Genomic DNA, 25,561 nt, shown 5'->3' on the forward strand with positions numbered 1-25,561 from the left:
GTGCCCCGCGGACCTCGGGATGGAAATAAATGGACAATATTAAACTAAAAACTAAAAAAACTAAAATTAACTAAAAAAACCCGAGGCGAGGGACAGAAATGGGCCTCCGGGAGACCCCGAAAACGGTACCCTATTCCGATAGACCTGGATGGTGCCCCCTTAGGAGACCTCTGGGTTAAAGCTCCCGTCGGTGACCTCCGTGATGAATTAAAAAAAAGTCCGTGATGGGCCCCGGGAGACCCAAGGGGGGAGGGAGAATGGCCCCATGCCCCCCCTCTGGATCCGCCACTGAAATGATCTGACCCAAGACCTTACCTAAAAACGACCAAAAGCCTTCCTTCATTGTCCGAGAACCGCTGACAGTTGATAGCTCAATGACACTAGAGCCGTGCATAAGGAGGCGTGAAAACACTCTCCTCATCTCGATCTATTACGAGAGGACCATGTCAGGGCGTGAGAAAGGTGTTCTCAAAATAGATGACACTGTATGAATGAGCAAATAATTCGCGCCCCGTTGTGTTATTGGCGGACCCTACCACCTGATGGGGTGGTGCAGCCGTTTCGCCCCCCACCTGAGATCTCGGAAAGTTTCCGACCGATTTTGAAAATTCGAAGAACGTTTGATAGCCCCACCAGGGGCTATCAAATAGCCACCTTGTTACCAGGTTTCGTTGACCTAGGTGCAACCCAAGATGTCACAGGTCAGGTCAAATGTTGCATTTTTCACCAATTTAGTCTAAGGAATGCGTTAAAGTCAGTTAAAACCCGGCGGCCGCTGGGCCTCCGCGCCACCCGCCGGCCGCTGGGGGGGGGGGGGGCATATAGTTGCCCCCCCCCTTTACTTCTGCGACAATATCGTCGCAACGCGAAGAGATAGAGAAGCGAAACTTTGCACACATCTTCCTGAATACCTAGCCGAGGTTGTGTCCAAATTTGGTGTCGATCCCATTTGAAATGACGTCACAGTGACGTCATAAGTGAAATTATAGATTTGCGACTCTCATATTCCTCACGATACATCAGATATATGGGACCGAATATAAAGGGTCGATTATTGGTCAGAAACTAGATGGAAGTGTAGTTAGATGTTTTAGGATGACAGCAGGTGCTGTCTAGTTCATTTACAGTTGAGTTTCATGCTCAGCGTCATCAGAAACGGTCCATATCGGAAAACGACAAAGCCTTATGACGTCACTGTGACGTCATCTTAGGTACTACAATCACCAAACTTTCCTCAAACATTGCCTAGGTATTCATTTGAAGCTATGCCAAGTTTCACGTTCGTAGCTCATCAGGTTTCGGAGATATTTCACAAAACGTAAAGGGGGGCAACTTTATGCCCCCCCCCCAGCGGCTCGTGGGTTAACACATCAAATAAAAGGCATGTTATCGAAAAACCGATGGAGCGTGGTTGCCCAATACATATGTTGCCTAAAGAGGTCACTGATGCCAGGTCAGGTCACAGAGGTCAGGTCACTAAGGGTCACAATATGAACCCAACTATGCTAATTGCTAGGGTCACGTGATACATGTTTTATGGTCAATTTTACATTTAAAATTCAATGGTGTGGGCTAGACGGCCATTGGGGCCGGTTAAGATTGCGTTCTGGTGGAGGTCAGGTCAAGGTCAGGTCAAAAAAGGCTAAATTTCGGAGTTTATATTTTGCATAAAAGGGGTATCTATTCGATGCAGCTCATCACGGGAAATCCAATGGTGGTCTTTGGCTTGCTCTGTGTGTTCTGTGACGGCTAAAAATTGAGTTTGAAAATTTTACGTAATACATTTTGAGTAGTGTTTTTTGCCATAACTTTGCTAAAAATGGAGCTATCGAGTTTAAGTTTGGCATATCTAGAGCAGATAGTTCTATAACATACATATATTCCAGCTTTAATTTTGAATGTTGTTGGTATTTTCGGGGTGTTATACTTCTATAGTTTTGATGGTCGAACTAAATTTTTGTTTAGAAATCAGAGTTATCAGTTTTGTGGTGCTGTTTATTTTACATCTTTTTTATCTTGAATATTTTTTTGTTATCTTCAAAACTGTAAGCGTGACAGCTCTTCCCGCTAAACCTTTTATTGGGTCGAAAATGACAGAACATGACGTCACTCTGACGTCATTTGTGACTAACCTTTTATAAGAGCTCTGGAAAAATTTGGTCACAAGGTGTAAAAATGATGCCCGGAGGGGTCTTGAAAGTTTGGTGACGACCTACGCTATACTTTAGGAGATATCGACTGAAAAGGAGAGGGGGCTGTTTCGCGCCCCCCTCCCCCCCCCCAACGGGGCTCGAGGCTTTCAGTTGTTGCTCTCACATAACTCTTGGTTATATTACAACGTAGTGGAATTGCAAGTGGCAATATAAGCTTCCTGCCAGCGCCGGACCCGAGTTTAAACATGCAGGCTGAATTTTAACATTTGACTTTAAAAAAATTACCGTTGAGCTTTTTAGAAGTTGTATGAACTGTTCAGCTCCTTTTTTGGTCCATCACAGCGGGCTTGTGTGTCATTTGTCAATCAAAATCGAATTAAAAACTTTTTATTGGGTCTGGTTATCTCGCCAAATTCTTAACTGAATCGTTTAGTAGCTTTTGATTGGGCACTGCCCACGTTGTCTGTCAAACTTTTTGTGTCAACGAGAAGAGGCTGCTGACATCGTTTGTCGCGGTTAGATAATACCAATCCACGTCCCAGTGTGGCTGCTCGATCGCACTTTCCCTGGCCCACCTCTCCCACCAGGCTAGGTTTTGCCCGGCACAGCCCGCACAGCCGTCGCCTCAGTGCCTCGGGCGGTGACCCGTTCAAAGGGGCTCACAATTCGTATGGTGCCGTGGCTCTCAAACCAACACAGAACGGTGAAACGCACAGGCTAACCTTCCATATAAGGCGAACGGCTGATTCTGGCGCCGGGGCTTCATTCATGCTAAGGCGCCCAATCACAGCGCCGCATTTCAGTTAGTGTCGGGCGCAAAAGCTGCTATGCTCCGCCCCTCCATCACGTGACCCTGCCCTCACGTGGCCTCAGTCACGTGGTGTTTCCACTTCTTGGCGCATGGCGGCGCTAGTCTCGCAAGGGCGGTGGTAGCTTGCTCCCCCGCCGTCCGGGGGTGATGGGTAGCAAGTGCTGGTGACTGTACCTACCGTCGCTTCGTTAGCACCAGGTCGGCTCGTCAGTCTTGCAATCGCTTATCCTTATAAATGATGGTAAGAAGCAGGGTTTCGGAGTCGCGGTGGCGCCAAATCCGACTCCGACTACGACTCCGACTCCTGACTCGTTGCCATGACTCCGGCCGACTCTGTCTCCGACTCCGGACCCCTGCCAGTGTTTCGGAGTCGCGATGGAGCTGTTCCGATTCGGACCGACTCCGACTTCCACTGCGGGCTCCTGACCGACCCCGACTCCGACTCCGACTCCTGGCTCGTTGCCACGACTCTGGGCGACTCTGACTCCGACTCCGACTCTGACTCCGACTCTGACTTCGACTCCGCACCCCTCGTAAGAAGTAACTGCTCGCCCCTGCACCTGGAGTATGAATATCGTGCAAACGTGTATGGATATCCTGGAGTATGGATATGGATATCCACTGACAGAACAGACATACAGACATGCTGTAAACTCCATTACACTGCCAATACCATGGCAAATCAAATGGCTATCTATGGTTTTTGATCATCGTTCTACATTTTCCAAAATCTTGAACTGAATGTTGGCAATGTCTCGTGACTACTTCACGACCATGACGCATGCATTTCTGAAATTGATCTTTTTTCAACCAGCCACGTACTCGTATGATAAAATGAATGTCACCATCGTGTTCTACGCCCAAAAGTACCCATAAAACATGTGTCATGCATGGGCTGCGAATAGGTACCAGTTTTAATTTTCGGGGTTATGTGCTTACCTGATTGACCTGACTTTGACCCTGGCCAGTGGCCTATGCTTGACTGACCCCTACATTGATCTGACACTCTTTTAGCACTTATATGAAGGGTTGTGACAATTGTGACAGTTGTGACAGATTGTTTAGGGCCAACTGATGACTGAATTTATTTAGGACCAACTGATGACGATATAATCGAAACGCGAAACGCGAGGCACCGATTGCGAGGTTCTAAAGTCCATGCTACTGAAAGCCCGATTTTAAGTGTTTGACCTGACCTTGACCCGACCTGTGACCTCGAAATTCAGCTTTAAAGTATTCATGTGAATCGTCTCGTCGCGTTCTTCTTTCGTTTGCCGCGCCTCGTGCGTTTCGCTGCGCCTATTTGTTCGCGAGTTATCGGCTGGGGGCGTTGAACGCCCCCCCCCCCCCCGGCAAACGGCGGATGGGGGAAATACCCCAGCAACTGCCGGGTTAATCTGACGCATGTTTTGTCATTTGATCGTCATTTTATTTCTTGCTTTTTAGCCCAATCTAAAAAAAAAAATCATAAATACTCTTTCTCCAAATTTTTGACCATTTTTGACAAATAGTAAGACACTGTGCGTCACTACGTTGATATTTCTCGCCCTAAAGCATAACAACAATATCCATTCAGTAATAGCAGTATTCAAAACATGTTCAAAATGCCTCGCGATATCGATAACATAACGAAAGACATAGGCGACTTATGACATACTTGCAATGATGACGTCACACACGCGTGACGTGACGTGACCTCGTCATTTCTGAGTTACTGTATGATGCACGAAAGACACTGGTATACCTATGCAAAGTTTCATCGCAGTCGGTCAACGCATTAACAAGTTATGGGCAAAACATTTTTTTCGCGTTGACCCCCGGCCATCCGTGAGGCCGTTTCCAACCATAGTGCGCCTGTCCGGTCTGTCGGTCTGACAGCGGACACGGTTATACTGGCGCCTGGCTGCTGATCGCCACCCCGCCTGCTGCGGGGGCTGGGCTGGGGTGGGGCGGGCCTGGAGCCGGGACTGAGGGGGCGGAGGCATGCGGCCTGCAGCCTGCACCCGTTGTGTGTGTTTACTGGCACACGGCCCGGGCGGTAGCGATCCCGTCCAGACTCCTCGAGAAACTGGCTCAGCCGCAGCCGTTAGCCAATTTTCAAATTCCTCGCCTCAAAACACATGGTGGTCAGAACCGTAAAATGCCATTTTTCAACTAAATTGCTGCCTACATCCACGCTTCAATCGTATGGTATCCGCGTGACACCAAATGTGCAGGCAATCGAAAATGCGTCATCACCGTACGGGCGCGTGCGGCAACGTCTATAATTAGCAGTATCATTACGCACTGGATCATCGCCATTTAAAAGCCACTTAGCTCCGCCGCACGCACCAGCAGCCCGTGCGGTTCACAAATGGCCACCACCACAACCCAAACTAAACAAACCATTAGAAAGTTGTCCGCTGATTGCCAGGTATCATTAGTCGGAATTCGGTGGCGCGCGCTTCCCAGGCACGCTGAGGGCGGATGAAGAGGCCAGGGACAACAGAGAGAGAATGGCGACGACTCGATGACACCGGTGTTGAAATTCAGCTGTAAACGATCTAGATCATTCCCATTCCTCTCACAATTAGTTCAGCCTGGCTAGCGGTACGTCTAATCTCGGTCATTTGTCTAAAATCCTACACGTAGGTAGGGGAATGACGACACTTGTCCCGTTACATGCCGCAGCGGACTCTGGCACTGTTGGCACGTTACAGCCGCCACGGCCGTCATCATTTCTCGCTGTTCAGTGTTCAGCTCACCGCCTTCACCGAGAGATATCCTCCAGTCGGCCATGTCTGCCCTGAGGCTAACTGTCGGCCGGCCGCCGTATGCCCCGCGGCTAACTGGCGGTCGGCCGTACGGCTGCATACATCACCCTATATGGCAGCTCTCCATCACAACTGCAGGCGGCCGGAGTGTGCCGCTCCGGGGCTGCAGCGCCGCGGTACAGAGTACCTATCAGTCAGTCCACTCCGACTGGAGCTGGAGCTTAGAACAGATCCCGCTCGAAAGGAGCTTTTTTCCAGACTTATGTTACATCGACTCGAGACCAGAAAGACAGAAGAAGAAAACTGCGATACCGACCAGCATGAAAGAAAAACTAATGAAAGACGGAACGCTATTCTTGGAAATAAAATGAGTAGCCTGAGAGGGTAAGTTAACCCTATCGTTTCCCAGGCCAGTTCACAGAGCTATTACTGAGGCGCTACTGCAGTATGTAGGTGTTCGCCGTTTCATTTCACGCCCACCACCCGCGCCGCCATTAGCCCAGAAAGGCGCCACCCTTTCCCTCTCTGGTCACGCTCCATGGACAGCCCAGGGGCGCGGGGCGGCCGGCGGCGGTGACCTGCCGTGACCTCCGACCCCACTGGGGTCAGTCTCCGACCGGTGAGACCCGGCCCCGGCCCAACGACCTCCAAACGACACCCGGTGCACCAGTTCTTACGCCCCTGTTACTCAATTCACGGCTAGACATTTGTGTATAATTTATTTTAATCACTTCATAATGTGATAATAGCACTTCCAGGTCAGCTAGCCCTGAGTGCGCCTTCCGGTGCAGCTTGACCTCTAGTAAACTGCCGTAATGGCAATAAGCCGCTGCCCAATGAGCCGTCAACATAAGGTCAACACTAGCGTCAGCCGGCGGTTGCGAGAGCTGTCACCATCTGACAGTGGCAGCAGTGAGCTGTCACCATCTGACAGTGACGGCGCTGGGCTGTCAGGAAGGAACTGTCCTCAGAAGCCCGGGCGCTCGGAGCGCACGGCTCGACGACAGAGTTTGAGGGGCTTCACCGGCGGACTGCGACGTCACGGGCAGGCCGATCCGCCCCGCGGGTGGGGAGGGGCGGTGCACTGATCACAGGCTCATTTCCTTCTCAGAGGGTAGGTACTCAGCCCGGCGCGGGGCGTCAATGATGAGCCCATGGAGCGGCCCTAATAGCAGGCCCCACCCATGGGTGGAGTGGGCCACTCCTCGATCAAAACAGCCGGCGCCGCGGAAACGGCGGACCGGCACGGCGCTCCGGGGCCCGCCGGCGAGGGACCAGTTCCCGATCGAAATATCCTGCGCCTAGGCGCACCTTTACCGCCGTTACACAGACTTATCTCGTCTCAAAAGGCTTCTGTAGGTAGCTGAGCGGTTGTAATGCCATATAGGTGGATCGCGCGGGCGGCCGGCGCCGGCGCCAGACGCAGCGGAGCGGCAGTGGGGCAGAGCAGACAGGGTCGGCAGGGTCGACTGGGCGGCACGGTTCGGCACGCACACGGCGACCGGAAGCGGCGCGGTCGGCCCGCGCCGGCCAAGGTCGCCGCGCTCCGCCGGCCGGCCGCCCGGCCGTCTGGCCCGACCAGCGACCCGTTCGGCCGCCGCGCCCGCTCCGACAGCCTTGTGAAACGGCGACCTGACCCGGCGTCCGGCGCCCGGGTCGGGGTTGCCCGCGCCCGACCCACCGTGGGAGACCGGTGGCCGGCTGTGGCGTGTGGCGTGCACACTGCAGAACCGCCCAGCGTTTAACCACGGCCGGTAACAAACCGCCCACTGCCCTGTAACCGCGCCGTGTGTGCGGTTACACCGCGACGAAACGCCCAAAACAGAGCGCCCTGTGTCTGAAACATCCGACTGCGGTGTCGCGGTTAGGCTGCTTTGCAAAACCTGCCAACGAGCTGACAGCGTCGCAGTGGGCCCATTCAGCGTCGAATGATGCCGCTTTACACATGGTGTGTACTGTTTACGGCGTCGACCGTGATGAAACCATAGACAGCGGCCAGCCACCGGAAAGATGTTATGCAACTGGATGTAAAGCAGCCGAGTGGCCGTCATCCCGTCCCGCCCCGCCCACCGAGAAATGTCAACACAATGGCCGTACCGAGACGATGACAGGAAATTACACAACGTGTCGCCATAAGCGCCCGCATAAGTGAGTGGCCCGTCACCGGACCCCGCCGAGGGAAATTCACCATCGCGTCCAGCTGCGTGAAACCCCGCGAAATAACCCGATTAACGTACAAAATTCTGCACCGCTGTACTTACATGATAAAGCGGATAGATCCCCTGACATTACAACCACGCTGGCAGCAAATTGAGACCATGACATTAATCATGAGAAGTGCGCAATATGCATCAAAATCAAGACATTAGAGCCACGGTATCAAGAGCACACGGTCCAAATACAATTTACCTATTCGGTGACGCGCCCCTGGCACCACTCACGAGCGGCGCTGTTGGAATGAAGCGGACAACACCGCCTGAAGCGCGTCCCTAGAGAAACGCCCTGCGGTTAGACGCCAACGACGCCTCTTCAGAGCCTCAGCGGTAACCTTTGTGGCTTGTCGACGACAAAGCTCCAGACATATACAGCGACAAGCAGCCTTTCAGCCCGTTGGCGGCGACATTCCGGAACGTTTCGGGATGCCAGGTTAATCGTGACAAAAACGCAACAGAGCGTCAAAGAGTCGGAAATGTAAGCGATGTGCGACAAGGAACGGAAAGACATAAACAAGACAAGCCTCGTGGGGAATGCATCGCTCAGAGTTGGTGTGACGAACGAAAGCCTGTGGGAATGCAAGAGGGACTAGCCCGCATAATTTTTACGACTACAAGACACTTCGAATTTGCACGGTCTTGTCAACACACATCCGGTCTCAGATACGATAACGTCAAGGGGTTAACCACACAAAACCTACCACATCCAGCGGGGACATACCTAACGACTGAGCCCTCATGAATCACTCGGATAAGAACAAACCCATCACCGAGGGTATTCCGTCCCGTCCAAGCTTACCGCTTCCCTCCAGGGACCGGCCGGACCCAATACCGCACGCAGAGACCCGGATCTGCGTAATGCGTATGGCCCGAGCATTACCCGGGATCAGCGTCCAGCGGGGGGCCCCCGCTGGACGCTGATCCCGGGTCCAGCGCGGGGCGGTCCTAGCGCCGGGCCGAGCCGCCCCAGCCAGGGAGGTGGCCCGCACCGACCGGCGGGCTGCCCCCTACTGCGGAGATCCATTCCGCAGCGAGGGGCCCAGCGGGACACAGGTAAACACGCCGTGAGACGCGCAAACGGAGAGTGGTTCTGTCTGTCTGTCCCCGGCTGGGCAGACGACGCCCTGTCTGGCTGTGTCCGTCTCTTGCCTACTTGTCCCTGTGCGCTATCTTGGCGTTTGTATAGGGTAGCCTGGGGCAAGACGCCCCAGATAATTTATTTTGCTACATAGCTTTTGTCCCACATCACCTGGAAGGCCAAATTTGTGCTCAATGCGTTCTTTGGACATTTTACTTTAAATTCCACCCCTCAAATTCATTCACTTATGATCGGACTCCCAGCTAGGAAGTGGTTTGTGAAGCAACTGCAAATAGGGCGTTTTGCCCCAACCCCAGGGCAAAACGCCCCACGGCCTGGGGCAAGAAGCCCCATACTCTAGATCAAAAGATTAAACATGCTAGTTGACTAAATCTTATATGAGAGGTCCGTTAGACCTTGTGAGGCACGGCACTGAAGTTAGCACCTTCCATCCTATCAGGTGTTCAGCTACGACACTATTGTATGAGCAGGTTTTTCACCTGCCTCATAAGGCCAAATAATAAATTATTGCAATGCAAATGTTAACAAAATACTTCCTTTGCCATCCAGCTGCTGAGAAAAGTACATATAAATGCATAGAAACATACCGTTCGCCAGCTACCGAACATTAGGAAGTGGGTAGTCCGAACAACACATGAGGTAAAACGCCCCATGGGGCTTTTTGCCCCGCGACCTACTGGGGCGTTTTACCCCATCACGTAGTTTGGTCAGAGAATAACGCCTTGCACTCCAGGAAGACATAATTTAACACAAACCAACCCGGCATTATAAGCGTTAGACAATAGTTGTTCAAAATACATAAAAGTCGTTAACCTGATGTGGACGATAAAAGAACGCCATGATGCATAATCTGACAACAAAACATAAAAATCACTCCAAAAACACATTTTTGGCTATATCTCCCTAAAGAGTCGTCACAATTTCTTTCCAGTCTGCTCATATAATGATCGTATAGTGCACGTTTTATAGAAGAGAGGATGTTTCCCCAGAACTTTGCCAGTTCCGAGAAACATCGGTGAGGCGTTTTACCTCGGCGGGGCGACTTGCCCCGGTCTACCCTACCAATTTGAATCACTTATCAGATTAGTTCGTCGTGAAGAAGCCAACCGGGATGTTTTTTTATCAGATCAAACTATGACGAAATTATGCATCACTGGATGATATCTCAAGTCACTTGATTTACCGTTTCGTCTTCGTCAGTCATTTACTTTCTTCAGCAAATATTGCTAGATAAAAGTCGATGCTTACCCACAGGGGACATCCATTCATAACATAGACAGCTTAAATACTGGCAAACGTAAATGACATGTCACAATTTTCCTAGGACAGCTGTGACATAAACCTGACATGAACTTTAACAAACAGTCAAAAGTTCACAGTCCCAAAGTTCATTCCCCACTGTTTCCGACACATTTGAGCGACAGCGCCTCGCTGGCGGCTCAATGTCAATGTTTACTCGCCAATCACTCAGCGCGCCGACTTTTTGGCACGCGCCGGCCGCCGAGCGCGCAGCCCCGTTACGTTCCTGCGCCAGTCTCGCCGCAGTGCGCCAGTCTCGCCGCAGTGCGCCAGTCTCGCCGCAGTGCGCCGGGGTCGCCGCCGGAGGTCAGCGGCGCGCCGCGTCTGTCCGTTACGCGGCCCGTTCGCCGCACTTCACGCCGACTGCGCTAAGCGCCGCCGAGCCGCGCGAAATGGGCGTCGGCACGAGACGAAGCCGACCATCGACACGAGACGGCGTCGTCTGGGCTCCGACTGTCGGGCGAGGGGGGACTGGACTGGGACGGGAGGTGACAGGAAACGGCACAGCAAGATAAGACGGTTCCTAGTCACTTGCACACTCGTCCGACAGTGGGAATGAACTGTGCTTGGCGAAAGAAGGGATGTGTGAAAAGGGGGAGGCGGTTAAATGATTGAATATTGGCCAGTTCTTAGTTCATTGCAATGAAGAGACCCAAAACTGAGTTTGGTTTACGAGACAAATATGCTACAGTCATTCCCGAATCAAGACAGTTTATGGCAGACCCTAGGAGGTTGATGGAACCAATTTTATTCAGCCTTGTCTTAAATTGATAGCTAAGAATCGCTCTGGAATTGGACCGATAGAAAATGTCTGCCAAAGAATAATGAAGCCCCTCAATCTCGTTTCGATCAGTGACAGCCAAAATAAAGCAGGGAAGGAGGGAAACATGCTCATGGTAAGAATATTTGCAAACAGCCCCTGGAGAGCAGAATAAGACGGAACTGCGGGGGAGTAGCCCAGCCGGCCCCAAGTGAGGAGATAAGACGCTGCGCCGCGCCGGCCCACTGCGGAAGTCCCGCTCCCGTTGCGGAAGTAACCTGCACACCCGGCTGCTCGCGCAGAGGCCCAGAGGTCGTCTCTGTACCACCCAGCTATCTCTCAGATCCCATCAGCCGACGGATCTCGATCCAGCTCGGACGGTCAGCGCCCTCCGTGGCCCGTGCACCGTCACAGTCACGGGAGCAGCACGGCACGTGCGGTGGTAGTGCCGCGGTAACGGGAGAAGCCCCGAAGGATGCACGCCAGGTCCGCATTTTACGGCGAGTCGGCCAGTGAACTCAGAAGGAGGAAGGCGTTTCAACGTTCAGGACTTCTGGAACCGTTGGAATCGGAATCCGATTGAGGTAGTGATCGCTTTCATGTGCATCTAAAGGCGTGTAGTAGTTCTATTTCAGCCAATAACGCATTTCGTGCAACCTAACGCTAGGCCCTGCCTGCCCAGCGAATGTTACCGTTCAACACTAGCCATTACAAAAATCGATTAAACAGTGAATGATAAATGCATCTGCCATCTAGGATCGGTAATGCATGCCGTCATGTCTGTAGAGATCGCAAAGAGAAATACTAGAATAAAGAGCTCATCCTTCGAAATATAACATCGGTCGCGCCACAGAGCAACGGGCGCACACACAGTCTATATTATGAATTATAAGATGTCCGTGCGTGCCTGCGACTGTCATGCCTTATGTGTCTTAATGCGCCTGAAAGGCGCCGCGTATCGGCGTGAAATTTGGCATGCCGAATCGGTGGGTTGATGTGACCTCTGTATTAAAACTTGGGACGGATTGGCCCAGGAGTACGCCGTCAGCACGCGCTCGCGTGCGCCATAGGGTTAACACGGGAAACGGTCAAATCGACGATCGGGCGAAAACCGGCCTGCGGCGCTCGCTTTCCGGGCCTGAAACTCGGCGACGGATTGCCGTAGCGAGGTGGGGTTGCCACTGATGGGTAGAGGAGAGATGGAACTAGCGTATTGATATGGTTTCATAGTACAGCACGCGCCACGTGCAAGACAGCACCCCCGGTTGTCAAAAAATGACCGATTTCGTGCATTGTGGGAAGAAAACCGATGCCGCTGGAAAACGGCTTGACGGAATTAAATCGGTGTTGTATCATTTTGCAGACAAATGTATGTGTAATAAGATAATAGCAACCAAAAACTGATGCTCCGTACCATTTCCTTAATAATGAAAAATTAATTTGAAAATTTGATTGGCGCGGAGCGCGATGTTATTTACAACACCAAAACGTATTGAAAACGATTATCAATCGTTATGAAACCTACATATTCGGAAAGAGCATTCTTTTCTGACCAATATCCACCCAAACTATTATCAAAAAGTCAATAAACTTTGTGAAAATGACTCAAACATACGACCGTGCTTTGTTAACGTTACAGGTATTTTTCGACGAAATCAGATCGATGGCTTATGGCCGGCAGGCCATTCAACTTTTGACAATAGCTCTCAAAGCATGGGCTGCAATGCACCACCCGCAAAGGGGAATTCCAAACACTGAAAATAAGTGCCTACCAGTAAACGGCACATTATTGTACTAGGAATAACTCAGCTACTACTGGGCCGATTGCGCTGAAACTTGGACTGTGGGTGGAGGGGGCACTCACCTGGCGATGCATGGTCGTTTGTCACAGATAGGGTGGATCGATTGCACGTGCGCACGTGAGGGGTCCACTTATACATCTCAAGAACGGCTGAGCCGATTTCGCTCAAATTTTGTACACTGTTGGGGACAATTTAGAAGGGTGGCTGGCACAAGTCATCTGGAGTCTCAGTTCGCGCGTGCGCACGTGCAGTTGGCCGCTTTTATAGCTCAAGAACGGCTGGGCCGATTGCGCTCAAATTTGGTACGTTACTTTAATCGAGTATGAGAAGGGTGACTATGTGTAGGTTATTAGTAAGGTAGGGTATGGGTAGGTTAGGTTAGGGTAGGGTGGGTTTGAGTTCAATAAAGGCAAGCCATGAGAAAGACTCTAACAACCCGCAACCAGCACCAGCATACCATGCCGTTCAAACAAATATCCAACTCCGACAAAATAAGACAAATAAAAATCATAAGTTCCCACACCCAAACTAATGGCCCCCGTTAAACATATCTATCAAAACGCACAGTTATAGCGCAAAACATGCCATCTAGTCTATATTATGAATTATAAGTTGTCTGTGCGTGCGTGATCCGTCATGACTTATGTGTCTTATTGCGCCTGAAAGGCGCCGCGTAGCGACGTGAAATTTGGCATGCCAAATCTGTGGGCGTGGGCGGCCTTTGTATTAAAATTTGGGCGTGATCGGACCAGGGGTGCGCCGCCAGCACGCGCTCGCGTGCGCCATAGGGTTAACACGGGAAACGGTCAAATCGAAGATCGGGCGAAAACCGGCCTGCGGCGCCCACTTCCCGGGCCCAAAACTCGGCGACAGATTGCCGTAGCGAGGTGGGGTTGCCACCACTGGATAGAGGAGAGATGGGCCTAGCGTATTGATATGGTTTCATAGTATAGCACGCGCCACGTGCAAGACAGCACCCCCGGTTGTGAAAAATGACCGATTTCGTGCATTGTGACGGGAAAATCGATGCCGCTGGAAAACGGCTTGACGGAATGAAATCGGTGTTGTATCATTTTGCAGACAAATGTATGTGTAATAAGATAATAGCAACCAAAAACTGATGATCCGTACCATTTCCTTAATAATGAAAAATTAATTTGAAAATTTGATTCGCACGGAGCGCGACGTCCTTTACAACATCAAAACACATTGAAAACGTTGATCAATCGCTATGAAACCTACATATTCGGAAAGAGCATTCTTTTCTGACCAATATCCACCCAAAATATTATGGAAAAGTCAATAAACTTTTGTGAAAATGACTCAAACATACGACCGTGTTTTGTTAACGTTACAGGTATTTTTCGACAAAATCCGGTCGATGGCTTATGGCCGGCAGGCCATACAACTTTTCACAATAGCTATCAAAGCATGGGCTGCAATGCACCACCCGTAAAGGGGAATTCCAAACACTGAAAATAAGCGCCTACCAGTAAACAGCACATTTTTGTACTAGGAATAACTCAGCTGCTACTGGGCCGATTGCGCTGAAACTTGGACTGTGGGTGGAGGGGGCATTAACCTGGCGATGCATGGTCATTTGTGACAGGTAGGGTGGATCGATTGCACGTGCGCACGTGAGGGGTCCATTTATACATCTCAAGAACGGCTGGTCCGATTTCGCTCAAATTTTGTACACTGTTTGGGACAATTTAGAAAGGTGGCTGGCACAAGTCATCTGGAGGCTCAGCTAGCGCGTGCGCACGTGCTGTGGGCCAGTTTTATATCTCAAGAACGGCTGGGCCGATTGCACTCAAATTTGGTACGCTACTTTAATCGAGTATGAGAAGGGTAACTATGTGTAAAGGTAGGGTATGGGTAGGTTAGGGTAGGGTAGGATGGGTTTGAGTTCGATAAAGGCAAACCATGAGAAAGGCTCTAACAACCCGCAACCAGCACCAGCAATATGCCGTTCAAACAAATATCCAACTCCGACAAAATAAGACAAATAAAAATCATAAGTTCCCACACCCAAACTAATGCCCCATCAAATGCATCTATCAAAACGCACAGTTATAGCGCAAAATATGCCATCTAGTTTATTATAGTTAATGACGTCGACCACGGACTCACCGGAGGATGTTGGGGTGGCTGAGTTTGTTCATCAGCTGCACCTCCTTCAGCATGTTGGACCGGTTGGACGGCCGCAGGTTCATCTTCAGCACCATCACCTGGCCCGTCGTCCGGTGCACCACCTGAAAGGAAGGGCGTGTTATGGCGACTTGACCAAATCATCTGCAAGAGGGTGCACTGTGAATGGTTGATGGTATTGTTATTATGGCGCGGGAAAACACTGAGCACTGACAGTATCTAGTAAAGAGTAAAGCATTTGAAAGTCTAAACAAGACACAAATCTGACACCATTCACAAAACTGAAGTAGATTTTCCTCCATTTTGAGAAATAACGGTAACGATAGCGATCTTCTTTCGACCTCAGCTATCTCAATTGGGGCACCATGACGCGGCACAAAACCTGCTGACAAACGGAGCAGCTCAGCGCGCTCCTCATCGCCCATTATAAATGAAGAACTCATTCAGGCGGCCACCGGCGGCAGACACGCTAATCACTGGCTCCGTGACAGGCTCAGCAGCGGGGCTTCCAAGACCGACCTCACGTGACGTCACAGACCTGAGATCGAACGTCATCAGGCCGACGGGAAGTAAGGAAGACTGCAGGGCACATACGGCATCTGACGCAGATAAATGGACCGCTCCGCAACAACCAGCGCAAGTGGAGACACCTGACGTGTCATGGCGGCGGGCGCCAGTCGGTGATGTTTTATGACCGCTGATGGCCTCTTATCACAGACTGATACATGACCGGAGCGCAGTTACGCTGACGAGGCGTCTGTCGCGCATTTCCGCCGCTCTGGTCACTGCGACAGGGAAGTGATTCCGCTGACCTGGATGAGCTCATGGGGAAGTTTGACTGCTGGCGTAAGGGAAATCAGAAGTCTTTACGAGTTGATGTTTCCGACCACACCAACAGGATGTTTGGGATTCAAAAGACCAGGCCACAGCGGACCGAGTACGCTCGGCACCGGTCAGCGGTTTGGGCGCAAGTCGGAGTGCCACCGCAGCGGCTGGCCCGGCGGTTACACCTCCGGTGTGACCCAGCGTGACCTGCCTAAACTGACCCACTGGGCGCGCGCCAGCGGCGCTTCCCGTTCATAACGGCGGCGGTCGCCGTTCGACCTCCTTCCCCGTACTCCGTTCGGCAGCCCGGGCAAAACCACGACCTCGCCGCCAGCGAGGTCCCGCAGACCGCAACCAGCGTCAATGGTGGAGAGCTGACCACACTGCAGTGACCCTATCGGCGGAACCGGCCACCCCGCCTCCGCCGACAGCCACCCCAGCTCCGCCGACCGACCGCCGGCGACCGGCGCCGCACCGACGCGCCGGCTGTTTGGCGTCGACCGGCCGACGGAATGGGTACAAACGCCAGATGCGCCGCGGCCTAGCCGGCCGGCCGGCGCGCACCAGTCACGAGCGCGTGCCACAGATGGCGGTCTGCGACAACCATGACGCACCGGCGCCGAACGCGCTCTGATTCCGACGCGGCGGGGCGCCGACGACGGGCGGGGAGGAAGCGAGGTTCGATACCGTGTCGGGAGACGTACCACTGGCCGGTCGGCAGACGCTCAGGATGATGTCAACGTGGATCGAATGACCCGCATGGGGACTTCAAGCGATAATTGAACACTTATTAGGTTACTCATGATGAGTTCCATGACAAGACAATGATCTGTTTCACTTATTATGCATAAAGACGCATTTTAGTTTAGATGTCCAAACCGGCCGGTTAGTTTTCTTTAGGTTCACGGTTCGTTTTCAGCCTGTGGGCGGATTCCAGAAACCACGTCCGTCACCTGAGCTCTCGATTCCCAGCAGTCGTATTCGGTCACGGGCCGCGGGATGGCCCGCGGAACATGGAACCTCAATGTCACCGCCAGCAGACATTCACGGAGCACTGAGCACCGTGTCGTCCGCTTCACGGCGGCAGGCTCCCACCTGTCCTGCCGTGTGCACCAGGCCAGTTCTAGGTGACGGAATGTTCCCAGGGAACACTAAATATCACTCGTCAGTAAATAAATCCCCGGCCGAGCGCACCACCAGACAGCCGCACAAGCGCTGTAGTCTTTATATCGTTGTGAAATCAGAGGACTGACGACGCTTCGGCAGAGTAATGATTGCACAGCACGTTAGATTGACATCAGCGGATGGCTTTTTCAAATGAATTACAGCCAGCACCCGGCTGGAAATCCGTGGGAAGTGAAAATATCGACTCGGATCGCCGACCACACAAATGCTGACTATCCGGGCAGTGAAGGTGCGACATGATTAACCGGTGTTGCTCAAGACTCCCGAAGGTTCGGTGACCAGCTGAATATTTACGGGCAAGCACCTGGGAACTGCATGACGAAGTGCAAATTCATCAGCATCCGAGCAGCATTGCAAAAAAATGCACCGGGCTTCGGTCATCAGGCCACCATGGAAGCCCATTCGCACATCAGCGTCCGACATCTCCCAGAGAGTTTCCATTCTCACCGTGCGCGATCTAATGTCTACAGTCGTCTTCTACCCTCCACCACCTGCACAGGTAACTGCACACCGCTGGCCATCGCGCACAAGCATCGTCTATCACCCACCGCGCACCGCCCACTGCTCACCGTCTATCGCCCACCGCCCACCGCCCACCCCCATCGTCCATCATCCATCATCCTGTGAGCCCACTCTGCAGCGGCGGGCCCCTCCTGGCACCGGCTACCTCGCCCAGAGCCCACAGGTGACCGTATGTGGCCCGCGCTCACTGAGGCGAGGCGCCGTCGACCTCCACCCAGCACGGCCGTCATATCGTCCATCTCTCCCAAACGGCGCCGCCTTTCTCCGGCTTCTCTGGCGGTGGGGAGACGGGGAGAGATCCGGGCCCTGCCGGAGCCGCAGTGAAGCGGCACGACGCGGCACAGCGCTCCGGCAGCGGCGCACTGGCCGCCCGCACCCACCACGGTTACATGCGCCGCCGACGATTTCGCTCAGTGGGAGCGCAGTTACGCTGCATGGGAACCCAGAGACGGCGCAGTCGCATATCGCAGTTTGGCACGATAGCCGACTAGGGTTGTGGAGCCGCTGTTGCACGCTAGCGTTGCGCTCTCAGTAAGCAATGGTCATGCATCTTACCGCACGCCATGTCATCAACAGTGAGTGGGTGTTTCGGCGGTGGGACGATGACGTCAGCCGGGCGCGAACTGACGCAGTCAACGCGTGTGCATCTTGCACACAGGACGTCGGTCGTGCAGCGTTCAGCCCAGCCTCACGGCTACAATCTTCCGCCTCCGTGTCTGCCGGGCGGGGGCGGACACCCTCCTGGCACACCAGTCACGAGTTTGCCATGGCACCGGACCAAGGCCGTCCAGGGGCACAGTCCGAGGAGGGCGGGCCGGCAGACCGAGAGCCGGGCAGCGCCCGTCGAGAACGTTCCACGGCGCAGACGGCGGACGAGCGGCGAAAGCGGCGCGCAGAGCGCGTAGCCAACGCACATGGGCGTTCGACCTCATTGTCGGCGGGCTGAGAAGGCAGACGGTGCGGCGCGGACCAGGAGACCCGGTCTCCCTCTCAGCCGCAAACACTTGAGCCGCGCGCCAGGGCCGCGCTGCACTCTCTGCCCGAGTGGCGGCCGCCGGCCGAGTGGCGCTCGCTGCGCCATAGGCCGGGGGCCAAGGCTGCGATACTGCTGACACAGGAACCGGTCCAGAGGCGCCGCGGCGACTACCAAAACTGGCAGATGTATACGGCTTACAGACCTCAGAGCCTCGGCCTGTTGCAACATCAGAGTCCATGTGAGCGTGGTCGCATTTGTGCTTAAAACAAGTTCTGCACATGACTTCCCATGTTGTCAATCCTAGACTGGAATGAGTAAAGAAACAACAAGACAGGTAATTGCCATTTTTGCCTTCTGGCTTCTGGATAACAAGTCCGTTCCGGCCAATGAGAAAAAAAAACAGACCGGCAGCACAATAATTATGAACTTTTGACAGTCGAGTGCCGATCAATGTAGTAGGCAAGTTACAGCACCCTGCAACGATAACAGATGGAGCTCAATTTGAAGAACTCATTCCTGAAGTTTCACGGAAGAACGAATCAGAAACTTTCTCCAATTTTCCCACACCGGTAGAAATTAAATGAATACAATCAGGAAAAAGGCAGGGAGGAATGCACCCCAAGTTTTACGACCACATGGTGACCCAGCCGTTCCGGGTTCCAAACATCATAGTACAACCATGTGATAAAAACGAAGCATCACTTTTCTAATATCACCACGAAAACTGATGAGGAAATATCGTGCACATCTGCTGATACGGCTATAAAGAATCATCAGTCACTAATTCAGTTGCAGTTTCGCGTCCTGCTGGAGTGATTTTTTTTTCACAACCGCTGGTCTTTCCGGATGATAAGATCGATGAACTACGCACCGCTCTTGCCGGAGTGGGGTAAACAACAATCAATCACACCGCGCGGTGTACCGCGGGGTACCGGTGGACGCGCCGGTGTGGGGCTCGGCGCAGGGAGGCTCACTGGCCAGCACTTCCGTCCTCGTCCTCGAGTCCTCGATGACGAGTAGTGGGTAGTCGAGAACCCAGCTCTACGCACCTTTTGTTTAAAAAAATGAGGAGTTATTGCTCTAGGATGGCAGCTGAATACTGCACAGCATTCAATTATGAACACCCGGCTGTTGTGATCAGCTGCTCCCAGGTGCGGAAGTTCGGTCAGTGCACACCCATCAGCCGCGGCAGACGCCGGCAGCAGCTGGCCCGTAATGGGGCGCCCCCGTGCCGGTTAGGTTACCATGGCTACCCGGGCGAGAAGGACGCAGACGCTAAGGCCAGCCCACAACGCACCCAACCGACACTGAAATAATTGCCTTATTAATTGTCCGACATTGCCAGCCAGCATCGCGATAAGCACAATCACAATGATGCTATCACCATTGCAAACGGCAAAGGAAACAGTGCGATCTGCGAAACGGCTCCTTCTTTCTGGCGAATATTTTCGGACCCGTAACTTGAGCTTCCACAATAGGTACCTGAATAACATTCCTTCATGCCGTAATACGCTGGAACTTATCATAGAATGAGTGGAATGGGCTGAACATTACAGGGTCACTTGCTGGAACCATGATAATCGACTTGGTCGCCTGCCTTTCGAATGCAATTCGAAAAGCCTTTTGCTACAGAGGCTAGCTTCACAGATCACAGCGAGATGACCTTGACTTCGAAACATGTGTCGGGAGCGTATTTACAAATTGCAACCGAGCTCCGCCGTGGGGTAAGGTGGGCAGGGGTTTTCGCAGTACGGCTGCGGTCGAACTACCGTCTGTGGTAGAAACTTCAGGCCGATGGCGCGTTTCATACGAAATGTGGCGCAATGTTTGTTTGCTTCTGAACTTGTACTGTTATTGCTGTGAATTCTTGAAGTTGGAGTGTTTCAATAACAATTTGTGGATTATTTGAGTTTCTTTATATAAACATAGAATAGTATTATGAAACATTGTGTGGAAACTGCAAATACTGATATGATCAATTACTTAGTTTGGGAATTGATACACATTTTGTAGAGATTTGTCTGACAAATGGTGTAACAAACCTCAAGCATATCATGATCTGAAGCTGTTGCAACAAATCAAAATTGCTTTGTTGGAAAGACTGGAGCATGGTTCAAGATGATGTGTAAAAATTCAAGATTTGTGGGAAAGCTTGTGACTGTAGAACGGAAACAGTTCTATATGATGGCTCAATCAAACATGGAAATGGACGACAAAAGTAGAGTTTCAACATTCAGCATGTGAGAATAACTTCAGAAATTCACAATTCTTGTAGTATTGCATTCTTCTTATGTACAGTTATAGGTTTTGTTAGGGTATTTGAAATTCATTGTGTCAGTTGATATATAGATGGATTGCGGACAAATTTTAGAATCATTGCATGGAAGCTAGGTATAAGGTACTTGTTTGGTAGAAAGGTATTGATGAATGCCATGAGAAGGTTTTTTATGATTTAATATATGGTCGTTGTTGTGCCTACAAAAATGCAAGCTTACTAGCAACTAGTTTCTGAATCAAATCGAAAGTATTTGCCATGAATGTAAATATGTACCTGCAAAGTATGTCAATAAATTTGTGTGATGTTGACCAGAGAGCTTTATCATCTGGGCATTTATGTCGCTTCTTGCATTAGGTGTTAAGCATAGTAATTACGGATGAACTTTGTGCCAATGTCTTCAATGCACAGTTCACAGTTGCTCAACCTTTTGTCATGTACCACCAGTCACTTTTTTACTTAGGTGCACATAGCAGTACACACAACAATGTGCAGAGGGCCTACACAAAACAACATGATTAGTGTGCACTATGCACAGGATTGTACCCTGATTATTTGAATATTTTGATAACTCAACAAGTCAACAGTCAACAGTCAGGAGTAATTATTGAATATCACATTTATTATACATCACTTGTCAAACAAGAGCATGATGACACACATTTTGACAAGCAATCATGGTAGCATTTCAATAAGTTTGACAGTCATCTCCCTGGGCGTCATTTTTCCAGGAAGGTACCTCTGCACTCTGCAGGTGTTGTGGTAGGCTAGGTTGAACCACGGTTGAACTGGGTCAAGTTAGGCGAAGTAAGGTGGTTAGGACCCGGTCGGACCGTAAGGCCTGGTCAGGTTGATTTTAATCTTTCATTCTAAATCGTCATAACCTATTACCTATGTTTTTGCTCCAGCCTGAAGTTCATTAGGTAATGAGTTAATTTTGCTTTGTTTTTATCTGTCTTGTTTTGTGTTTTTGTCCCTTATATTTTGCCCCATAGGCAAGGGTGGAGCTTTTCCAGGGAAGGTGGTGGAGCATGACTGGAGGCGCTCAACCAGACGGCATAGGAGGGCACGGTTTCTTGACGCGCACTGATGCCTGATTCAAGCCACGCTGTCTTCATGCGTGGCGGCGCGCTACTTAAAAGTCCCTAAAAGAACGGGAGGTGATGCCGATAGAACCTTCAATCATTCTGGGCTAACGCTTATGACTTGGAAAAAGTCGCGGACGCGATCCCAATTCAATCGAAAACCTGTGGGCTCTTGTTCAGCAGGAGGTGTATGAAGAGCCACCCGCCATAAGCACTGCTGAACCGCAGGCACAGGTTTAGATGGCGTTGGTCCGCATCAAAGCCAGTGTGCTGGAGAATCCATTGGCTGAAATGCTCCAGAACATTCGCCACTGTGTGGGTTCCTCATTTCCTCTCTGACTGTCCTTTGAAACCACTCCAAAGATATGCAGAAACCAACGAGGTGAGTAAACTGTGTTTTTATGAAAGGTGGCTACAAGCTCAGTTAAAAGAAAAAGTACCAGATTGTTTTGCTTTTACAGCGGGAAGAAAGGTGTCTGGATAATTTCGTTACACCCGCTGTGATGTTCAAATGGTTGCTAAATTCGAAATCAGCTCCAAAAACTAGCCTAGAAACATGTAAAACTCGAAAAAGTGAACCGAGGTCATCAAAGGTCGTTGAGCTGACCTGACCTTCAGGTGACCTTGACACCCACCCTAATGCATGGGACCAGCATCATATCACATGTTTCAACGCTTGAAACCACGTGAAAACTGCAACCGCGCGGCTAATGCGAGCCGACATACGCCGAATCGCGATTCGGGCCAAACATGGTCTCGAGAAATAGGTCACAGGTCAAAGGTCATTTGGGTCAGGGTCATGAAATTTTCAGGGTAAGTGTAAAATTGATAAAATCGGGGGTGTTGAAAGTTTCGTCGCGATCGGACGGTTTTCACGCGAGTTACTCACGAAAAAACCGATAAAGCGCACCCAAAAAGGCAGAAATATGCGCATGCGATATCCTATACTGCGAAAAAAGGTGCATCATTTTCGAACGTCGCCGACAAATTGTAATTACCCTAAGCTCAGGCAGATGTATGGTAGAAAATCCCCCAAGTGAAATACACTACGGCGGAAATAAAATACCCTACGGCGGAGCTCGGTTGCAATTTGTAAATACGCGTGTCGGGAGAGGAAGTGGGACACCTTGCCCTTCCAAAAGGCCTTATATTTGACACTCAGTCTGAGGAATTGGCATAGCACGGATAATGAAATATGAACGGATTCAATCGGACCAAGAAATCAACCGTGCTCTCAAAATGAAGTGAGACTTGAAAAAAGATCGTCTCATGAGAAGAAAACAGCATAATTGTTGAGTTTCCACCACTTTTTAGGAATTCATTTCCTTTCTAGAACGTTCATTGGTCCACGTCGTGTCATCATTTACCATGCACTCGTCCCCTGGCCGCACTCACCCGGTACACCTCCGAGAAGAAGCCCCTGCCGATCGTTTCCAGGCTAAAGTCGTCCAGCCGACTCAGCTGAGCCACGGCCTGGCGCAGTGCCAGGCAGGAGGCGCCGGGCGAGCGGGCGCCCGACGCCGACGCCTCCGCCATTGCCGGCTCGGCCGCCTCGCCCTCCTCCTGCGGCCGCTGCTCCGGCAACATGGCGTCTCCTTCCGACATACCACAGTCACCGCCGGCACCCACACTGTCAGCACGTACTGCAGAGCCGCCGCGCCGCTGGTCGCTCGCGCGCACTCCTCGCTCTGTCATCGCGCGTGACCTCCCCACACCGCGGTTCGGAGCGCACTGGCGGTTGGCGCTCGGTTGGCGGCGGTGGCGGACGGCGAGCGGCGGCGCTGCGGGCGCCTCTCGACTCTCTCCCGCGGCCGGGCGGCAGTGGCGGCGCCACGCTCCGGCACCGCGGCTCTGTCAACAGACGGGCGCCGGTGGGGGCAGCTGGGCGCCGGGCAAATTGCAATCATGTCCAGCCTTCAGTGAATAAAATTGCATGCTGTTATGGGGTGATGAGGGCGCGGGGGAGGGAGTAATAGGGGCGGGTGGCCGTTGGACAGGGACATGGACGTTGGGAGGGGGACGGGGGCGTGTGGTGCGGCACAGCTCAGGTGCGCTTAGAGGGGACGGTGGGCGGGTCGATACTGATAGTAGGAAGATACCAAGGCCAAGTGCGATAAGAAAGTTGAGTGTGGAGCCAGTGGCACGCGCACGGCGGTCAAAGTTGATGGGCTCCCGATCAGCAGGAGGGGCGGGAAGAGGGGGGGGGGGGGGGGGGGGCGAATAACGACACAATAGGCCAAGACTGCAGCGTGGGATATTTCGTTTGAACACAACTCAACTTAACTTCTTTCACAACTTCCGAACTTCCTTTCACAGCTTCCATTTCATTTCTTTTAACCTTCGCCCCAGTGGGGGGGGGGGGGGCATATGTTACCACCCTGTCGCGTTTTTCGCGTGTGAATAAAAAACCGCGGCGCGTAGCGCCGCGCCGCTTGGGGTAGCTTTTGGTACATCAATTTTGGACAATGTGTGAAATTTTTGACCCCAGGTCATGTCAGGTCAGGTCACCAGGTCAAGTTAACTGACCAAGCCTTAAAAAAAGTTTGCAATCATGTCCAGCCTGCAGTGTTTGTCAGAAAGGTTTTAAACTTGGTGGATTGCATGCTGTTATGGGAGCCTACAATTTGTATATCTCGGATTTTTTATATCCGTGACCTAAGGTCAGGTCAGTGGCATGACCTTTCCATTACAAGTCAATGGAGAAAAATGAAAATGCCTCTAGATCCGTGTGTACGCATAAAAACAGTCCAAATATTTCAGAATCACAATGATTTAGTCCACTCGTGATGACCAAGGTGTCATTTTTGCTGATAGCCTCTAGAAAGGTCATCCGAGGTCATTTGAGGTTACAAACAGTTTTTTTGCCAATAACTCGCGATTGGAAAGAGATAGAACGCTGGGGATGGTCTCATTGTGTTTGTCTTGTTGAGACGCATCGACTGATATGCAACATGACCTTTTCCGGTCAGGTCATGACCTTGACCTGAGGTCAAATTTTTAAGTTGACCTTTCAAGGTCAAATTATAGTTCATTCGACGCGTCTCGGTGAGGGGAACACGATTCTGGCAATAGAAATGTCGTGGCTTTTTGTAGTCGAAAGTTATTGTCGAAAAACACTTTTCGTAAAAACAGCTATTTTTGGAGTTTTTGCCCTCTGGAGGCTAAGCCGTTGACCTGAGGACAATATTGATAATGACCTTTTCAAAAGAAGAGTTCAAAAGCTATCGAGTGCTTTTCCATGCGTTTTTCTAGCTACCATAGTTCCTGAGAGAGCGGCATGTTTTCTGAAAAATATAATGACAATTGGCAAATTTTGACCTTTGATGACCTCTGGTGACCCCAATATTGCTCTAAGGTGAAAAATGACCGAAATACTTTCAAACGTACGTATTGAGAGCTATCGACTGCTTTTTACCGCGTCTTTCTAGCCCTCTTAGTTTTTGAGTTAGAGGTGGGTGGTAACATATGCCCCCCCTCACTAGGGCGAAGTTGGCCGAGACCGCCACTGGGGCGCGGGTTAAAACCAAAACAGCTGCACAGCTTTCATGACAACTTATTGCTTCTACAGCCGAGTGTTACGATTGAAGACTACGTGCCTCGCTGTAGGGGGGGGGGACATAACGGGGAGGGCACCGGGGCACCGTGCCCCCTC

At 51.5% G+C, this 25,561-nt stretch overlaps 1 protein-coding gene across 1 annotated transcript in view; it reads right to left on the minus strand.

The window, feature by feature from the left end:
• LOC122388411 (dual specificity testis-specific protein kinase 2-like) overlaps positions 1-23,790 on the minus strand; it is a 43,560-nt gene extending 19,770 nt beyond the window's left edge. The window contains exons 1-2 of the mRNA XM_043379467.1: positions 23,305-23,790; positions 15,024-15,145 (exon numbers count right to left, since the gene is read on the minus strand). Coding sequence (XP_043235402.1) covers positions 15,024-15,145; positions 23,305-23,604 — 422 coding nt within the window. The 5' untranslated portion in view covers positions 23,605-23,790. The remainder of the gene's footprint in view (positions 1-15,023; positions 15,146-23,304) is intronic.
• Between the last annotated feature and the right edge of the window lie 1,771 nt (positions 23,791-25,561).

This window comes from Amphibalanus amphitrite, unplaced genomic scaffold (assembly GCF_019059575.1).
Source record: "Amphibalanus amphitrite isolate SeventyFive unplaced genomic scaffold, NRLGWU_Aamphi_draft 000321F_arrow, whole genome shotgun sequence".
Classification (NCBI taxonomy): Eukaryota; Metazoa; Arthropoda; class Thecostraca; order Balanomorpha; family Balanidae; genus Amphibalanus; species Amphibalanus amphitrite.